Source organism: Egretta garzetta, unplaced genomic scaffold, assembly GCF_000687185.1.
Source record: "Egretta garzetta isolate BGI_Z169 unplaced genomic scaffold, ASM68718v1 scaffold156, whole genome shotgun sequence".
Lineage (NCBI taxonomy): Eukaryota > Metazoa > Chordata > Aves > Pelecaniformes > Ardeidae > Egretta > Egretta garzetta.
The window spans coordinates 2,202,623-2,217,932 of record NW_009260125.1 but is presented as its reverse complement, the minus strand read 5'-3'; the positions used below and the strand labels follow the sequence as shown (position 1 = coordinate 2,217,932).

Sequence of the window (15,310 nt, the reverse complement as noted above, 5' to 3'; positions counted from 1 at the left end):
CACTGTTTGTGGAAAGAGGGGAGCAGGAAGCAGGTGTCACAGATGTCCTATAATGTTAACTTTTGAAAGTTCGTCATTCTACAACAAGACCTCATTCTTTAAATCATCTCACGCAATGTTAGGAGATAACAGAAGAATACATGGTAGTAAATTTATATTCAGAACCATTAATTCAGAAGGCAACATTTTACTCAAGATGTCCAAAAAGATATTGGTAACTAATTCTGACTTCTGGTTTTAAAGGACACAATTCTCATCCAAGCCAGTGAAACTAAACTGCAGAAAGGAACTCATTAGTTTAGGAAATTCCATGTACTTTACTTCTTCACATATACTACATTTGTCTTCACGTATATTTTATTGTTTACACCTGTAGCTAAACAGTATAACGTCCTTATCCTGTTTACCAAAGCAGTTTAGTAACTAACTTTCTGACAGCACACTTCCACACATTTCAACTCAAATAAATGGGCAAGAAGTCACATCCGGACAACTGACAGGAAACATTTCTGAACTTAAAACCACAACTGAAGACTTTCAGACACAGAATTCTTCTTTGGGTATCTAAAGCCTGTTCTGCCCCACCTCGAACTGTATCAGGTGGTCCAGTAAATGCAATTCCTCAGAAAACAGCCTGTTTTTTGAAACCAGTCTCTTAGTAAGAGATGTCACAGCTATAGTTTATAAAACAGAGTAATAAAAAGAGAAATTACATTCACTTACTTTTTTACATTTTGCTATGTTCTGTTCTTTCTCTCCACTTTTTTTCCTTTTTTTATCATTGACTTTTGTAACTCTTGTAGCAGTTAAAGTAATTGTAGTTGGTGTATGTTGAAAAGCAGTATACAGTTCCACAGGAACTTCATCACCACTCTCTGTTGCGCTGGTATCCCCATCTTTAAAACAAAGACATTCTGTAAACAATTAAAATACTGTAGAAAGAACATTCACTACTTACTCTACACCTGCTTTTAAAAAACAAAAATGCGTACTGACAAGTGCCTCCAAGCACTCACATGCGAAATTCACCAACAGTTGCAACATTATGAGAGTGAATGACCAATGAGCAGCTGGTAAGTAACAGATGTTTGTAATGCCAGGTAAGAAAAAGATACCAGATTAATTCCATTCTTTGAATGGAATTATATTATATTCCACTATAAGCAAAATTAGAATCAAACAAAAATGCTAAAAAAAGCTATTTGTTAACTCATTCCCTTATATATAGCTTTTACGTGTAATATGGCTTTAGGACTCTCTCAGATGACTGTATTCTAGAAGGGATTAAAATTAATGACTGCCCAGCATTTCTTGTGAAGCCATATTAATCAGTCATGTGTAAGTTGTAATCAACTATTTCAGCTTCAATTTGCAGTGTCATGTGCCTTTTTCAGGGTAAATATGTCAATTTAGCCAAAAGCCTTCTCTCCTGAAAATCCCCTAACAATAACATTTTGCTTCTCAGGGAAGAGAAAGTGAAGTCTATTTTACCCATTAAAACAAGATCACACACAGACCAACAGATATTTTTTCGTTGTACTGTGCACCCGCAGACCTAAAAGCCAAAGCCCAAACTTAGCATACATCAGCAATTATGTCAGACAAATACATTTCCTGACCTGAAACAGGATTACCCTAGTTCTGTCAAGATGAAAGGCTGTGAAGTATGGGGAGGATTCGAAGAGAGATGGTGCATATAGATAGGAGACTGCTGTTCACATGTGCTCAGTACAGACTTCTCAGATTTTAGCATCCTTTCCACATGTTCTGCCTTCAGTAAATACACTTCACATTAAGCAAGACTTTTTCTGAAACTGCTTAGAAGCAGGCTTTACAAATACTTAAGGAGAACAGAGAAAACATTCCTTCTGAGCTCAGAAGGATGTTGCCTTAATCAGTGAACTCAACGGTCCTAATTGACACCTTCTTTACTAAAGAAAGAACTCCAGCTACTGGTTACTCTGGATTTTTTCTTGCTCACAACATTCCTTAACAGCATTCTTCTGTGCATAGTAAGCAGTCCAATTTTACCATCTTGGTAGTTCTTTTGAGTAGTTTATGAGGCACATAAGTATATATTAGGAGCTGATGTTTTCTGAATTTGTTTACATCTCTGCTGGAACTATTTTCTGAACTAGCATTAAAAAACCCACACAGAAAGAAGAAATGTGTAAATCAAAGGCACACGAATAACAGAATAATCAGCAACTGAGAAATGAAATCCCAGGGCCCTCTTGAAATAATTTCGTTCATAATCCTCACACGAGTGCCTACAGAATTATTACATCACAGCCAAACACCTCCCCCGACCCCAATCCCCCTCAAAACACTGTCTTCCTTAGGGAAGCAACATTTTAATATTGTTGTCTACACTGTGCCCTAACTTACTGTAAAGAATAATTACCTCAACCGAACCTGTAATTACAGAGAGTTGTTTTGAGACACTCCTTCCTAACCTACATAACCTGCTTTCACTTTGGAGAGCCTCAGTAAAGCACATGAAGGCAGGATTTTGCATCTTGGAAGGCAAGATAGAAACTCTTCAAATTTTACAAGTAGTTATGGGCTCAGACTCAATTTCCCCATAAGCAGCAAGTGATTTCATCAGCACCAATTTCAAGACCAGACAGCTTGAAGCAACATCCTCAAACAAGTTACACTTCCAGATACTGTATCTTCACCTCACCCCACCCCACACCAACAAACAACAAAAATGCCCCCAAAAACCAACAAAAAAACCCCCCTAAACCTGAAGCATCTAGGACACAATTGACTAGGGGCTTAACAAAGGTGCTCACTCCTCTCAATCACAGTAAGCAATCCAATGCACAGAAAGCTGCATCAGAATTACACTTTTATACCAGAACAACAAAACCAACACCACCACATACAACCACAGGCCTCAGAACAATGGGCTATAAATGCTGCCAGGAAAAAAGGTGATGTGGTTATGCACAGAAGTTTAAGAATCTCATCAAATTTTGTATTTTGTGAAATGTTCACTTAAAAGCTCTCTTCCTGAGGCAAACCAACTGATCTACTACTTGCTCCTCACTGTTTTAACTCTGCATGCAACATGGCTAAAGCAGCAACTCTTTAGAGATCTTTACAATACAAAACATTATACTGTACTCTCATATCTAGCCCTGTAATATGTAAGCCTAAAAAAAAGCCAAAGTATATTCTATCTCAAAGAACATCCAAATAATGCCTTTAATCAAACACCTGCAACTTATTACTAAGTTACAAGTAACATTCTGCTGCTGTTGAAAACTTAAATGTTTAACAGAAACATTGAAATTCATGTCACTTTTCCTTTTCCTACTTGGAATCATCTATGAAACTTGGTCATTTTTATTGATGTCTCATGGTAAGATGGTTCTTACCCAGAATTACTTTAAGTCTGATTGAACCATGTAGTATCAGTCAACATACAAAAAGCACATTTAGACAAGCAAATGTATTGATTAAATGAAAACTAACTAGAGATGCAAACATACATTTATTTCAGGTTATGTATTATAAATCATAGTAATTAACATTGCACTTCAACTGAGTATTAGTCTAAGCAGGATTAGAATTTATCTTTGTTTTTAGTCTGTTTTGATACACAAGATTTACCATTTAGCATTTATTTTCTTATTGAATGCATAGAGCAGGTTTAAAAGACTGATCATCAGAATTAAGGAGGGCTGAACACTAACTTCAAAAGTAAAATCTCTTCAGCTCCTGTTAAGATTTTGACTATTATAGTAAATGATCAGATACAGTGGCTACAAATCCTGAGATGACTTTACCATCAACTTCACTTGTCCTGTATTTAAATTCAAGTTCATTCTCACAGTATCATACCACTCAGTGAACTCACTAACTCAAAATGAATTATAAATGCACTTGATCTATTATTTTAATACAATAAGCAAATACTAATTTTAAATAAAAAGAAAATGTGTACTATCTGACAGGTCAACCAAGACTTTATAAAGTAAGTTTGCTACTGTTAAAATGAAAACAGACAAAACAAAAAAATGATTTTGGTGTCCTAAATAAGTCATCAATGCCTTTAACGGACTTAGGGCAGCTCAGCACTGGACAGCAGAAAGCATCAACCGCACCAAGAATTGCTATCAAGCCACACCACACACTTCAGAATTTTCTGAAGGCATATAAAGTAGGCAGCAGGACCTTATTATCTACATGGTCTTTTTTAAAGAAATCCTCAGACACACTTGCACATACTGCAGTACTTCAGAGACATGATTTGAAATAAAACATGTTAAGTTTAGGAGGATGACTTTCTCCCAAATTATGACTTTTGTCACAGAGCTTGAAAGTATCACCTGTCAATCAAGAAACCCACAACACATTTTGGTAGCGGCTGGACAGAACTCCCGACAAGTTAGGCCTGCTGGGTTTTGAAATTCTATGAACAGCAGGAGAGCTAATTTCATAGAATAGAGAGACTAAAATAGGTACTTGCACTACAAGCCTCATCTGGCTACCAAAGGCCAAAAATAGCCTCATATAATTTTATTACCCAAGTTTAGCAATTTTTCTCATCGTCAAAACAAACCCAAAAACATAACCAATACACACACCCAAATCTACAGCCAATAAATCAGAATTAGGATTCCCTCTCAAAACTACGCTAGATTGTTTTAAATCTCAATTATGTAATTCTTAGAGACAGGATTATCACCTGCAATGGAATAGTTTCAAGAGATTAGTATGAGGATATAAATAGTCTATACTACGAAGGAAAAAATGACAGAGCTGTGAAATAATTTTTTTCCAAAAAGGAAGTAGACTTAGTAACCTTCTCTTATCACCAAAGAAACCTGAACCTTTTCCATCTTATCTTCAGTAGCTTACTCAAAGTAGGCTAGTTATTATAAAAGCTAGTTATGAAACTTTAACAGTGTTCAGAGAGACTGATTTATTCCACAATGATAAAAAAAAGGCAGTGGTAACAACCTTTAATAAGACATACGGAACTGCAACAGTTTCTGATATAATGTTATCTTAGTAATGATAAAGTCAAGTAAAAGGCATTGATTTACCAAACCTTATACACTGAAGGCTATCAAAATTGCAGGAACTGTGTATACACCCTCAAGCCTATACAGTCAATATATACTTAGTTTATTACCTTTACTAAGGAAAAATCTTTCAGCTTTACTCACCTGACATATTTTCCCTTTTCCTTCGTTGCAACAGCACTGCCCTTTCTTTATCTAGACTCCTGAAATTAAAAAATAAATTTTATTCCATTCTTCATACTTATGCATCAATGCATCTAAGTATTAAAACAGACCTTTTCATAGTTACCATTTTCCATTGATTATTACAGAATAAACAGTAGACTACCTGAATGTTTAGATACTTGGAAAACATCAGTTGTGCACTGTTCCATTCCATTTTAATGCAAAGCACATAAAAGTACCCCAAATCACTTGAAAACATAACGTAACTTGTTATCTCAGAAGGAAGACTGACAGTTGGTCCATGGGTTATAGATAAACAGGCATTAAACTGTTTTACTACAGATTCTTGAAAACAATTGTCAACAGTACAATACAAAACAAATATTCTATGACAACAAGGTCCAAACTACTCAGAAATCAAAGCATCATCTATCGGTAATTAAAATGTTCTGGACACGCATGTCTTTTATTCACTGTTTAATAACAATCTGCAAAGTAAGTAAGAGGCAGTGTTTTATACTCTGCATCACAGAACAACTATGATGACAGTCAGGTATAATCTACCTACCACACAGGCAGAACAAAATGCCCTCTTTGTCATGTTGTATGACTTCAAGTTTGAGCGGGGGCATACAAACACTCGCTCCAGAGCAAGAAATCTAAGTGAGCACTGCAGTGTCTCGGAATGGGGCCACAAAACCAGAAGATACAGAAATACTGTTGTGGGCAGCCGACCTGAAAACACTGCTGGTTAAGGGTTCTCAATGTATGACAGCCACAAAATGAAATGTGGAATGGATTGTCTGTGTATTGGTCAGCCTGAGAAAGGATCCAGGAATCACTGCTATTTCGGTAAGTGTTTCAAGGGTTTATCCCAGCTGCCTAGTGAGGTGAAACAGTGACTACTGTGAACAAGGGAATGGATACTGGTAAGATCACCTGCCTCGGAAATGTAGCTCCTTTAACTAGAATTGTCAGGATTACGCCATGCAGTCTCAGTTTTATCCCTTGGTTATTCTCTACTAAATCTAGTTATTTAGAGTTCAAAATCAGCCAAACTGCTCACCTTGGTTGACAACGTTCACATAGATATATGTCAGGAATATGCTGCCTGTCAATCCCCATGCAGTCAATGTGCTGCCAGACACTTAAAAAAAAAAAAAAAAAAAAAGAAAAAACCTTTTTATTTTAGGTACAATTTTAAAAATTGTGTGCATACCACACACACACAAACACAGAGAGCGCGAGCCATTCTTTTTTTCATCATGATCTTTACTCAGATTGAATACTGCCTAAAACTACATCTCAATCACTGTCTTCGCCACCACTCTGCTAGCTGATTTTCTATTCCACTGATCACTGTAATTCCAATCTTGTGGCTGTCTCTCGGTGTCTCTCTGCTTCTTTAGACTCACTTTCCCTCTTGGAAATTTTTCTCTAACACTGGAAATAAAAAATGGTAAATTATCACAATAGAGAACAAGACGGAGACAAATACCTTCAGCAACAAGACTTAAACTTTACGTAGTAACAGTAGTTTTGTTTTTAAACAGAAGGATTCCATTTCCTTTTATAAATATATACAGAAAATATTTTTATTTTTATATTTAAATATATATACAAATATATGGGTTTATTTACTTAGATGTGTTCTATTAAAATATATATATGATTGGGGGGGGTTCGGGTGGTTTGTTGTGGGTTTTTTTTTTGTTGTTGTTGTTTTGTTTTTGTTGGTTGCGTTTTTGGGTTTTTTTGGTTTGTTTTTTTTTACACCCCCCCCACATGACTGGTAGCACTGTTGTGCAGCATAGGAAGAGTTTTAACTACTTCCAACAGTCAGGGAAGACAGGCTGCTTACTAGACTGAAAGCTAACCTAGGACAGTAGTTTATGCTCATCCCTACATTGCCAGAAGGAACTGGGACACAGGAACGGTTGTTATCTTCCCACTTGTGAATTTATCACAACTCTCTCCAACACCTCACAGAGAATTTCTTCTTCAAAAGAAGCAGACTCTATCTAACTGGTGACTGCCACAGCTCTTTTATAGCTGAAAAAACATCTAAATACATTTCCAAATAAGGGAAAAGGTTATCAGAATCAAGGACCATAAAAAATTAATAGCAGGCTTGTTACATAAGCAGAGGAATAGAGCTCAAATTAATGCTTTGATTAGCAGTAACAATCATTTCAGAAATACACAACAGTCTTAATAAATTCAGCAGCATTCGTTAAGTGTACTGAATGTAAAAATACAGGCTAATACTGAGTAAGTCCAGAAACATGAGTTTTGGTCTTCTCCTGTTAATTGTATCAGCTCTAAAAATTTCTAAGCTCTTTTTTCCAAGTCCAAGTACTTAATAGCACCCACTTATTTTATTATGATCAAGTAGGTGCTTAAGCACGAACACAAGTTTAAACATTTAACTTCAGCTTCTCCAGTAAGAATCTAGGTTAGTCTTTTCATAGTTATTAAAATTCTTTAAAACTATGTCCTTTGAAAATTGAAGAGTTGTTATCAGAAAGATCATGCAGAGGAACAAATATTCAAGAAGTTTCTTTCAGATTATTTTGCAACCTGCAAGTTACTTGATTTACATATACGTAATTTACCAAGATGCTTTATTACTCAGTACATGCAAGTTAAGAACCAATTCCTGGGGCTTTATTTCTCCATACTAACATATAACTCAGCCAAAATACCAACAAGATTTCCTTTTTAGATAGGAAAACAATATACCCTTATTAAGCAACAATGCACAAGTAAAGGCGCAAACAAATTAACAAGTAGTCAAGAGAGACTGGAATAAAGTATATACAATACTCACTGGCCTTAACTAACTACCTTGCATATTAGAAAGCCATACAACCTTCAAACACTTTTGATGGAAAGAAATTTCCTATGACTCAACATAATTAAAACACCACTTAGTTACACTTACTTTCAGTGCAGCTTGAATATTTAAGTAATTTTTACATTTTAAATTCATTTAATATTCATTACCTGCATTTGTCACAACAGATCATATATCCATCATCATGTGTAAAGCCACAAATGCATCTGGTAATATCAGTTCCATAGCTTCCATCCTCTGACGTACTGATGGTAGTAGCACTGGAGGTTTCATCAAAGTTGGGAGTGGTAAATATGCCTACTTCATTCTTGCTTATAAGCACTGATGGAGGAGGAGAAGCTGGAGGCGTTGGAGGAGGCCGAGCACCATAGTTATGGTCCTAGATTTTTGTTGAAAGATTAAGTTATAGCTCTTGAATGTTCATGTACTGATGGTTACTCAAGCCAAAGCTTAAGAATTCACTTCGTAAAGAATTTCAGAGACTTATTTTTTAGTGATAATTTAAAATTTTGTTCTGTCATGGCACATTCTTGTTTTTTACCTTCTCAACTATGTCCTACATGTTAAGTACACTATGTTCTGTATTATGCTTCTAATCAACCATCTTTAGTCACCTTACTCAACTCCCAATAAGCTATAAAAATGCAAGCATGAATCAGAGTTTTTCCAGTTAAGAACAGCAGATTTTACATGATTTATTTTATATAGAATACTTAGCACGGAACTTACTGCATAGGGCAAACCAATGTAACTGTGTGAATGCGAGCTGCTGGTATACAACTGGTGTGGATAACTGTTCGATTTTTCAACTACCACAGGGCTAGCTTCTACAGATTCTGGTCTGCAAGGCAAAAGACAGAAGAAGAGTAAATATGATTAATACATAATTTATATTAAGAAATTACAAGTACTTGTTGCACAACTTCTAAATAATTGCCTGGTGTTCCTGTTTAAAGGAGGAGGGGGGAGAACAAACTCACACAGCCCCAACTGCCCCCTCACCCCAATTAAAAAAAAAAAGCAAACTCAACCCTCTTCTTTCATTTAAAGTGAAGCTTCTAGAGTGGCAGAGAACTTATGCCTCTGTAGAGTTACAATTTTTTTTTTCTCAAAAAAGTGCATGCTGAATCACGTTGACATAAGCTGCAAATCTGGGACAGAAAAGCGTGTTACACACCTTGTCAGGGAGTCATCAGTCCGTATGCTCAATTCTATCGTTATAACAGAAGCCACAAAAAGGACTTCAGCTTAATTATCACATAAGATAGAGGCAGTAATTCAGAGCTGCAAACCAACAGGGCCCTGCACTACCGCCAACCCTGTTCAATTCTGCAATGACATCTAGCGGTAATGCTAGTGCTCCACCTGCCACCACCCACATGGACCACTACTCCACACAGCAGAGTACCGTTTCTACAAATGGAAATCATATGTAGGACAAACCTATCTAAAAAGGGAAGTTTATCAATTTATCTTTAAATGAGGAAAAAAAAAAAGATAAAAATTTGCAAGAGAAGATTTTGTAGTGAAAGGCAGCACCTTCTTTAATACACGGCTATGGTTTATATGCACAAAACCATGTGAAAGACAGGATAAAGGAATACTAAAATAGGAAGATCTTTTTGAGCACAAGGAATTATACCTTCATTACCTTTCCTCAGCAGTTACATTCACACGTACATACAAGCATAGTCGGTACCTTGTACTTTTTGCAGCCCACCATGTACATTCAATCACACTAGGACAAACTTGAAATGAACCCAGAGTTTCCCGAAGTTTTGTTGGTTTGGGTTTGGGTTTTTTTGTTGGGTTTTTTTGGGGGGTTGTTTGGTTGCTGGGCAAAATATCAGTATCTTGAAACTGAAGTGGCTTTTGACTCACATCACAAATCAAGCCTGGTTCACTTGTCTAAAATTAGTTTTATTACACATGAAGTCTACTTTCCATCACAAATATTTGGCAATTCCTTGAACTGATTTTTTAAATAAAGTTGGTATTCTGAATCTTAAATTAAAATAGGTATCAGTGTTTTTTTCTTAGACATTAAGACATGACTTTTTTGTTATGTCATGAAGTGGTATTAATTTGATTTATAAGGGCACCAACACTTTACGTTTGTTGGTAACATTTTCCGTAAGAATATAAATAATCACTAGCTTTCTGAAAACAACATACAGTTTTGTGTATACTTGAAAGTGTCCTACTACCGTTTTTGGTGGCCCATTTCTTATTAGCTTTTCCTCATGTGAGGTTACTACATGATGAAATTGTTTAAAAAGAAAACTAGTTAAAAACACTACTGAGTGAAGACTTCAGTTTCTAGAGTCCAAAGAAAAGACATCTTCTTTAAAACATTAACATCTAACAGTCACCAGCTGCATTATTTTAGAGTGAGCAAACATGCGAGTGCACAAATCATGTGAAGCACTAGCATCAGAAATAAAACTTCTGACTAGTATGAGACAAAACCCAACTCTGACAACACTTACCCTTCATAACCCTTCAACCTCATAAACCCAGAAAAATCCTCATTTACTCTCTTTACACCACTTAACTTTAAAATAATTTTATTCAGAGTTTGTTGGAATTATCTTCTAGAAGCAGCTCAGAATTTGCCAGTTTCGTAAGACCCACGAATAAAAGAAAAAGACAAAAGTTGTAAAAGCTGTGCCTTTTCAACAGATTTGCCTTCACCTATTTACTGACATAATGCATTTGTGCAGTAAACATACACCATTAATGTCATCCAGCTAATCCTTCTGACTATCTAGCCAATCAAAATGCCAATGAATGAGGCTTTGACTATCCATCCATCGTAGCTAGGACAGAAATTAGCTTCTCTTTCCCCAGTTCAGGAGGGTCTTGACCACTGTATTGCTTCTACTGCTATTCTTCAATATTTATTGAATGGGACAAACACAGTTTCTCTTACCCACTATGTGTTCAATGCTCAACCTAGGTCTATGTTTCCTTCAGCATGTGGAAAATAACTCAGTTTTCAGAGCAGGTAGGCTTAGTAATACAGGACCAGGCATGGGGTAATTCAGGTACAATCCATCCTTCAGCAATGCCACAATTAATTTAGGAGAGTTTCCTTCATTAAAAATAAATATTATCACAACCTAAATACCTGCTACTTCAACATGGGAGCATTCAGTGAAAGACACTAGAATAGAAATGTCCTAAAAAGAGAAGTCGTGCATATTTCATCGACAACAAAAATTAAAAAGAGAATGAAGTTTAATATTTAGAGGCATAAGAGTTGTGGGAAGCAGAAACATTAAGCTTTCAAAAAAAAAAAAAAAAAAAAAAAACACCAAACAAAAAAACCCAACAACCCACCCCAACAATCAACACCCAACCAGAAAACAAATGTTTTATCCCCCACTATTTTAAGACTCATAAAACAGATTCAGAGTACAGGGTTAAAAAGGAAAAAGCACAGTTTTACTTGAGCAAGGAAAGCCAGAAAAGGGTGGGAGAAAGTTAGGTGAGACACAACCGTAGTTAAATCTTTGTCTTAATAAAGCTTTAAGATAAACACAAAATTAGAATAGTATCAGCTTTCAGCAAAGTTTTTTCAAATGCTTATCCAGGGGGGCCACAGATACTTCTTTAAATTATAACAGATGCTCACCAGAGCTTTGAATGTAACTGTTACTGCTCCATTTATCCCCTCAAATGATAGACTGGGGTGGGAAACAGTGTGGAAGAGACTGAGAAACATGGGAGGGAGGTGGTGGAGCATTCACTGAAGCTAGAAGTTCATCATGGGTTTCCTTTCCAGTCAATAGAAAAGTGATATTCATCCCATACGCAGTACAGAATGAGTATCATTTCTCCACAGAACTATGGCCAGCCTTCTAATTTTGGCAGACAGATCTGCCAACACTTTAATATGCACTTCACCGAATTCCTGTTATCCCTCTTCTGCCCACCATGTGCATGACCCTGACCTTAAACAGGAAACACAGCCTCTATACCATCACTTGTCCAAAGGTCAAGGCTGCCTTCTCAAATAAGCATCTCTGTATTAGAGAGTTTTTTTCAAGGAATACCTCTTGGTAAAATATTTAATTGTACAGCCGATTAAAGCATGATGTACAGCTCTATTTAAAAATCAAATTTTAAAATGTTTTTTACTCAAGCAACAGAGCTCAAGTAGCAAGGCACTAACTACTGTATTATGAACATCCACCCTAATCTCACCATTGGCATTCTTATGGGCCTCCCAAAAAGCACGTTTTTAGGAAGAAAAGTGTAAGCATTCAGATCTGAAAGAACACTATGAGGTTTTCCTTGCTTGTATTTTTGAATATAAGCCAGTTCTGTAACTGACTAAGGTACTAAGCACCACAAAAAGAGCTTCCCCCATGCTCTCAGGCTACCGTGATTTAAGACATTCCTGTAACTTGAAAACATGAAAATAATATTTTCTCAAATGAATAAAAAAAACCAGATACACCCATATTTTTTAAAACACCCTCAAATAACTTTCATTCTGCAAGTGAAACAACTTTCATGGTCTGGGTTGTTTCCTACTGCTCTTTATTTAAAAGTACAATGCAAACTGAAAATATTCTGCATGTTGCCAGCAGATGGCATTAGTGGGAAATTAAATAAGCAACAAATGAGATCAGACAAGTTTACAAAAACTCAGTCCCTACAAGCTTATAGTTAACATATATTAAGGGAATCAACTATCAACCCTTATAAGCAATAGTAAATTCTTCTTTAAAAAGTCCCATCTTCCCCACTCCATTCCTTTTAAATACTGTTTTGTTTCTGACGATGTAATAATTAAAAAAAAAGAAAAAGGGAGCCTTTTTTTTGGCTAACACACAAACCACAATCAGTCCTTAGAAATTGGGGCCATCAACTACTTCTATAAAAACCAAGTGTTCACATGGGAAAGAAAATCTCACTAAAAATAAAATTTTCAAAGGTAGGCGGGTATCTAAGCTTTAGGCTATGAAAACTTAGTTAACAGTACTTCTCGAGAACATTTGTCAAAAGTCCAAATGAAAACCTCTTGCTTCCAAGCATTCTTCAGTGGCAATCTGCATGTGTGAGTTTGATAGGTCTGATTTTCAAGGAGTTCAGGTTTGTTCTCCCTTTGCATCAGCACACCTGAGCAGTATCTGGCTGAAGGTCAGCTCAGATAAAGGAATGTAATATATTTTGTATGAAAAACAGTATTTTCTATTTCAAGACACACTTTATAGAATGTTTTGGGTTGGCAGGGACCCCTAGAGGTCATCTAGCCCAACCCCCCTGCAGTGAGCAGGGACATCTTTAACTCGATCAGGTTGCTCAGAGCCCCGTCCAACCTGGTCTTGAATGTTTCCAGGGATGGGGCCTCCACCACCTCTCTGGGCAACCTGTTCCAGTGTTTCACTACCCTCATTGTAAAGAATTTCTTCTAACCAAACACATCTGATGGGCTTCACTACCTAGACAACAAAGAACTAAGCACTACTTCTCTACCACAGAGTAGATTCTGCTACCTAAGCATCTCATAGCAGGCCCTGCAAGTATAGGCTGGCCTGATACCATCTGTAGAACTGGCAAGCTTTCCATTCCCATTGTCCTAAAACACTAAAAAAAACCATAAAACAACCACCTAAAAAAAAAAAATCCCCATTTCAACAACAGTCATGGGAGCGTAGGTTTTCATTTATTTAAGACTACAACAGCGTTCATAATCTTTTCTCCTGGATATTGAACTCAATACAATGATCCATATGCTATGGTTGTTACGTTCATTATACAGGCCTTCTTACTAAAAAACATACAGATATTACAAACAGGAGAGCAGTACCATCAATGGCATTTTTAATGTGCAGCTTCTACTCATGCTCTAAGCTAGGCTAATGTCAAGTCCGAAAGCACATTTTGAACCTTCCAAAATGGCTGGCTCTGCTTACTATTACAATGTCTTTAACAGTAAGAAGTCATGCATATTTATCTTTAGTAAGCCTTTTACAAATAAAGGCAAATATATATGTGTTCTGACTACTATGGCACTACGAAGATCAATCCACCACTGGAGAGCTCACTTAGGTACAAGCAACTTAAGAGACAGATTATGTCACCCAATTTTTAAGCCATTCAAACCTTTTAATGATAGTTATTCTACACATAGCTATTTGTTGCAATTATTAAAATAATACGTGAAACTATGTAATCACATAAGCTATCTACCTTTTTAATAGGCTTACTCCTTAGTTCCAAGCATAAGGAAAAATCTCTTGTCGCTAAAATATTTTACTAAGCTAGGAGGTTTTTTCCTGGGCTCCTTCTGCTACATAATCAGGTTTGCCACTCCCCCATTCTTGTGTTTGCTCATGCTTCAGCAACCGATGAAGCAATATCACACCTGTCCGCCACAGTGAAGAAATTCCAACTCCTCCCTCTTGGAAAAAAAAAAACAGAACTTGCTCGAAGACAATCTATGATCACTACCAATACAATCTACATCCAACATGCTACTCGCTGGAAGAACCATGTAAATCACATTGACTGTGACAGAAAAGGTTTATGACTGTGTAAGCTGGTAGGTTAGGGACACACCTTTGTGTCATGCTTCTTTATACAGTGACATGGCTTTTAAATCAGCATAAGGCAATCATGCGACTGTGCATTTTTTCAGCATCAATATGGCAGAGATGACAAGAATTAATCTAACTGGTAACAGGCACTTAACATCTGAAGAAAAGCAGTACCTCACTGGGTTGCCATACGACAGTATCAAGCAAGTAACACACTGCAAACTCTATCCTGTTTATACTGACAACTATATTTGAATTTCAGCATAGCATACTGTGTCTGCAGGGAATGTCAGCAAGCTCAGGAATCATGACCTTCTCTAAACATAAAAGAAAACCAAAGGGAAAGATAATGAGAAGATCTGTGAACAGGTCACTCAAGTTAAAAAAAATTCTGCACCAAGAAAACTAGTGTTCATGATATGAGAGATCAACAAAACAATGTTAAAATGTAGTATGACAAAAAGCTTTAAATTGCAATTTTTTGGTTTTCTTTAGATAAATGGCACAACATGAGAATAGCCTTGTCTGTAACAGAAAGCACAGAAGAGAAACATCCCTTTAAAAAGCTGTTCAAGAGTTCTGCTCACAGTACGTAACATTTCTTTCAAAGTTTGGAAGGAAAGCCATTTGCTTCTTAAATGGAGTAATATTACTTAGCACAAGGTCTCAAGCAAAGACTGTGTAAGCTATTTAAATTT

The 15,310-nt window shown here is 36.4% G+C and overlaps 1 protein-coding gene across 1 annotated transcript in view; it reads right to left on the bottom strand.

The window, feature by feature from the left end:
* Positions 1 to 15,310, bottom strand: part of KMT2E (lysine methyltransferase 2E (inactive)) — a 62,953-nt gene that overhangs the window by 28,263 nt on the left and 19,380 nt on the right. Inside the window, exons 3-7 of the mRNA XM_035896872.1 lie at positions 8,791 to 8,902; positions 8,211 to 8,440; positions 6,271 to 6,351; positions 5,184 to 5,242; positions 724 to 896 (exon numbers count right to left, since the gene is read on the bottom strand). Of these exons, the coding sequence (XP_035752765.1) occupies positions 724 to 896; positions 5,184 to 5,242; positions 6,271 to 6,351; positions 8,211 to 8,440; positions 8,791 to 8,902 (655 nt within the window). The remainder of the gene's footprint in view (positions 1 to 723; positions 897 to 5,183; positions 5,243 to 6,270; positions 6,352 to 8,210; positions 8,441 to 8,790; positions 8,903 to 15,310) is intronic.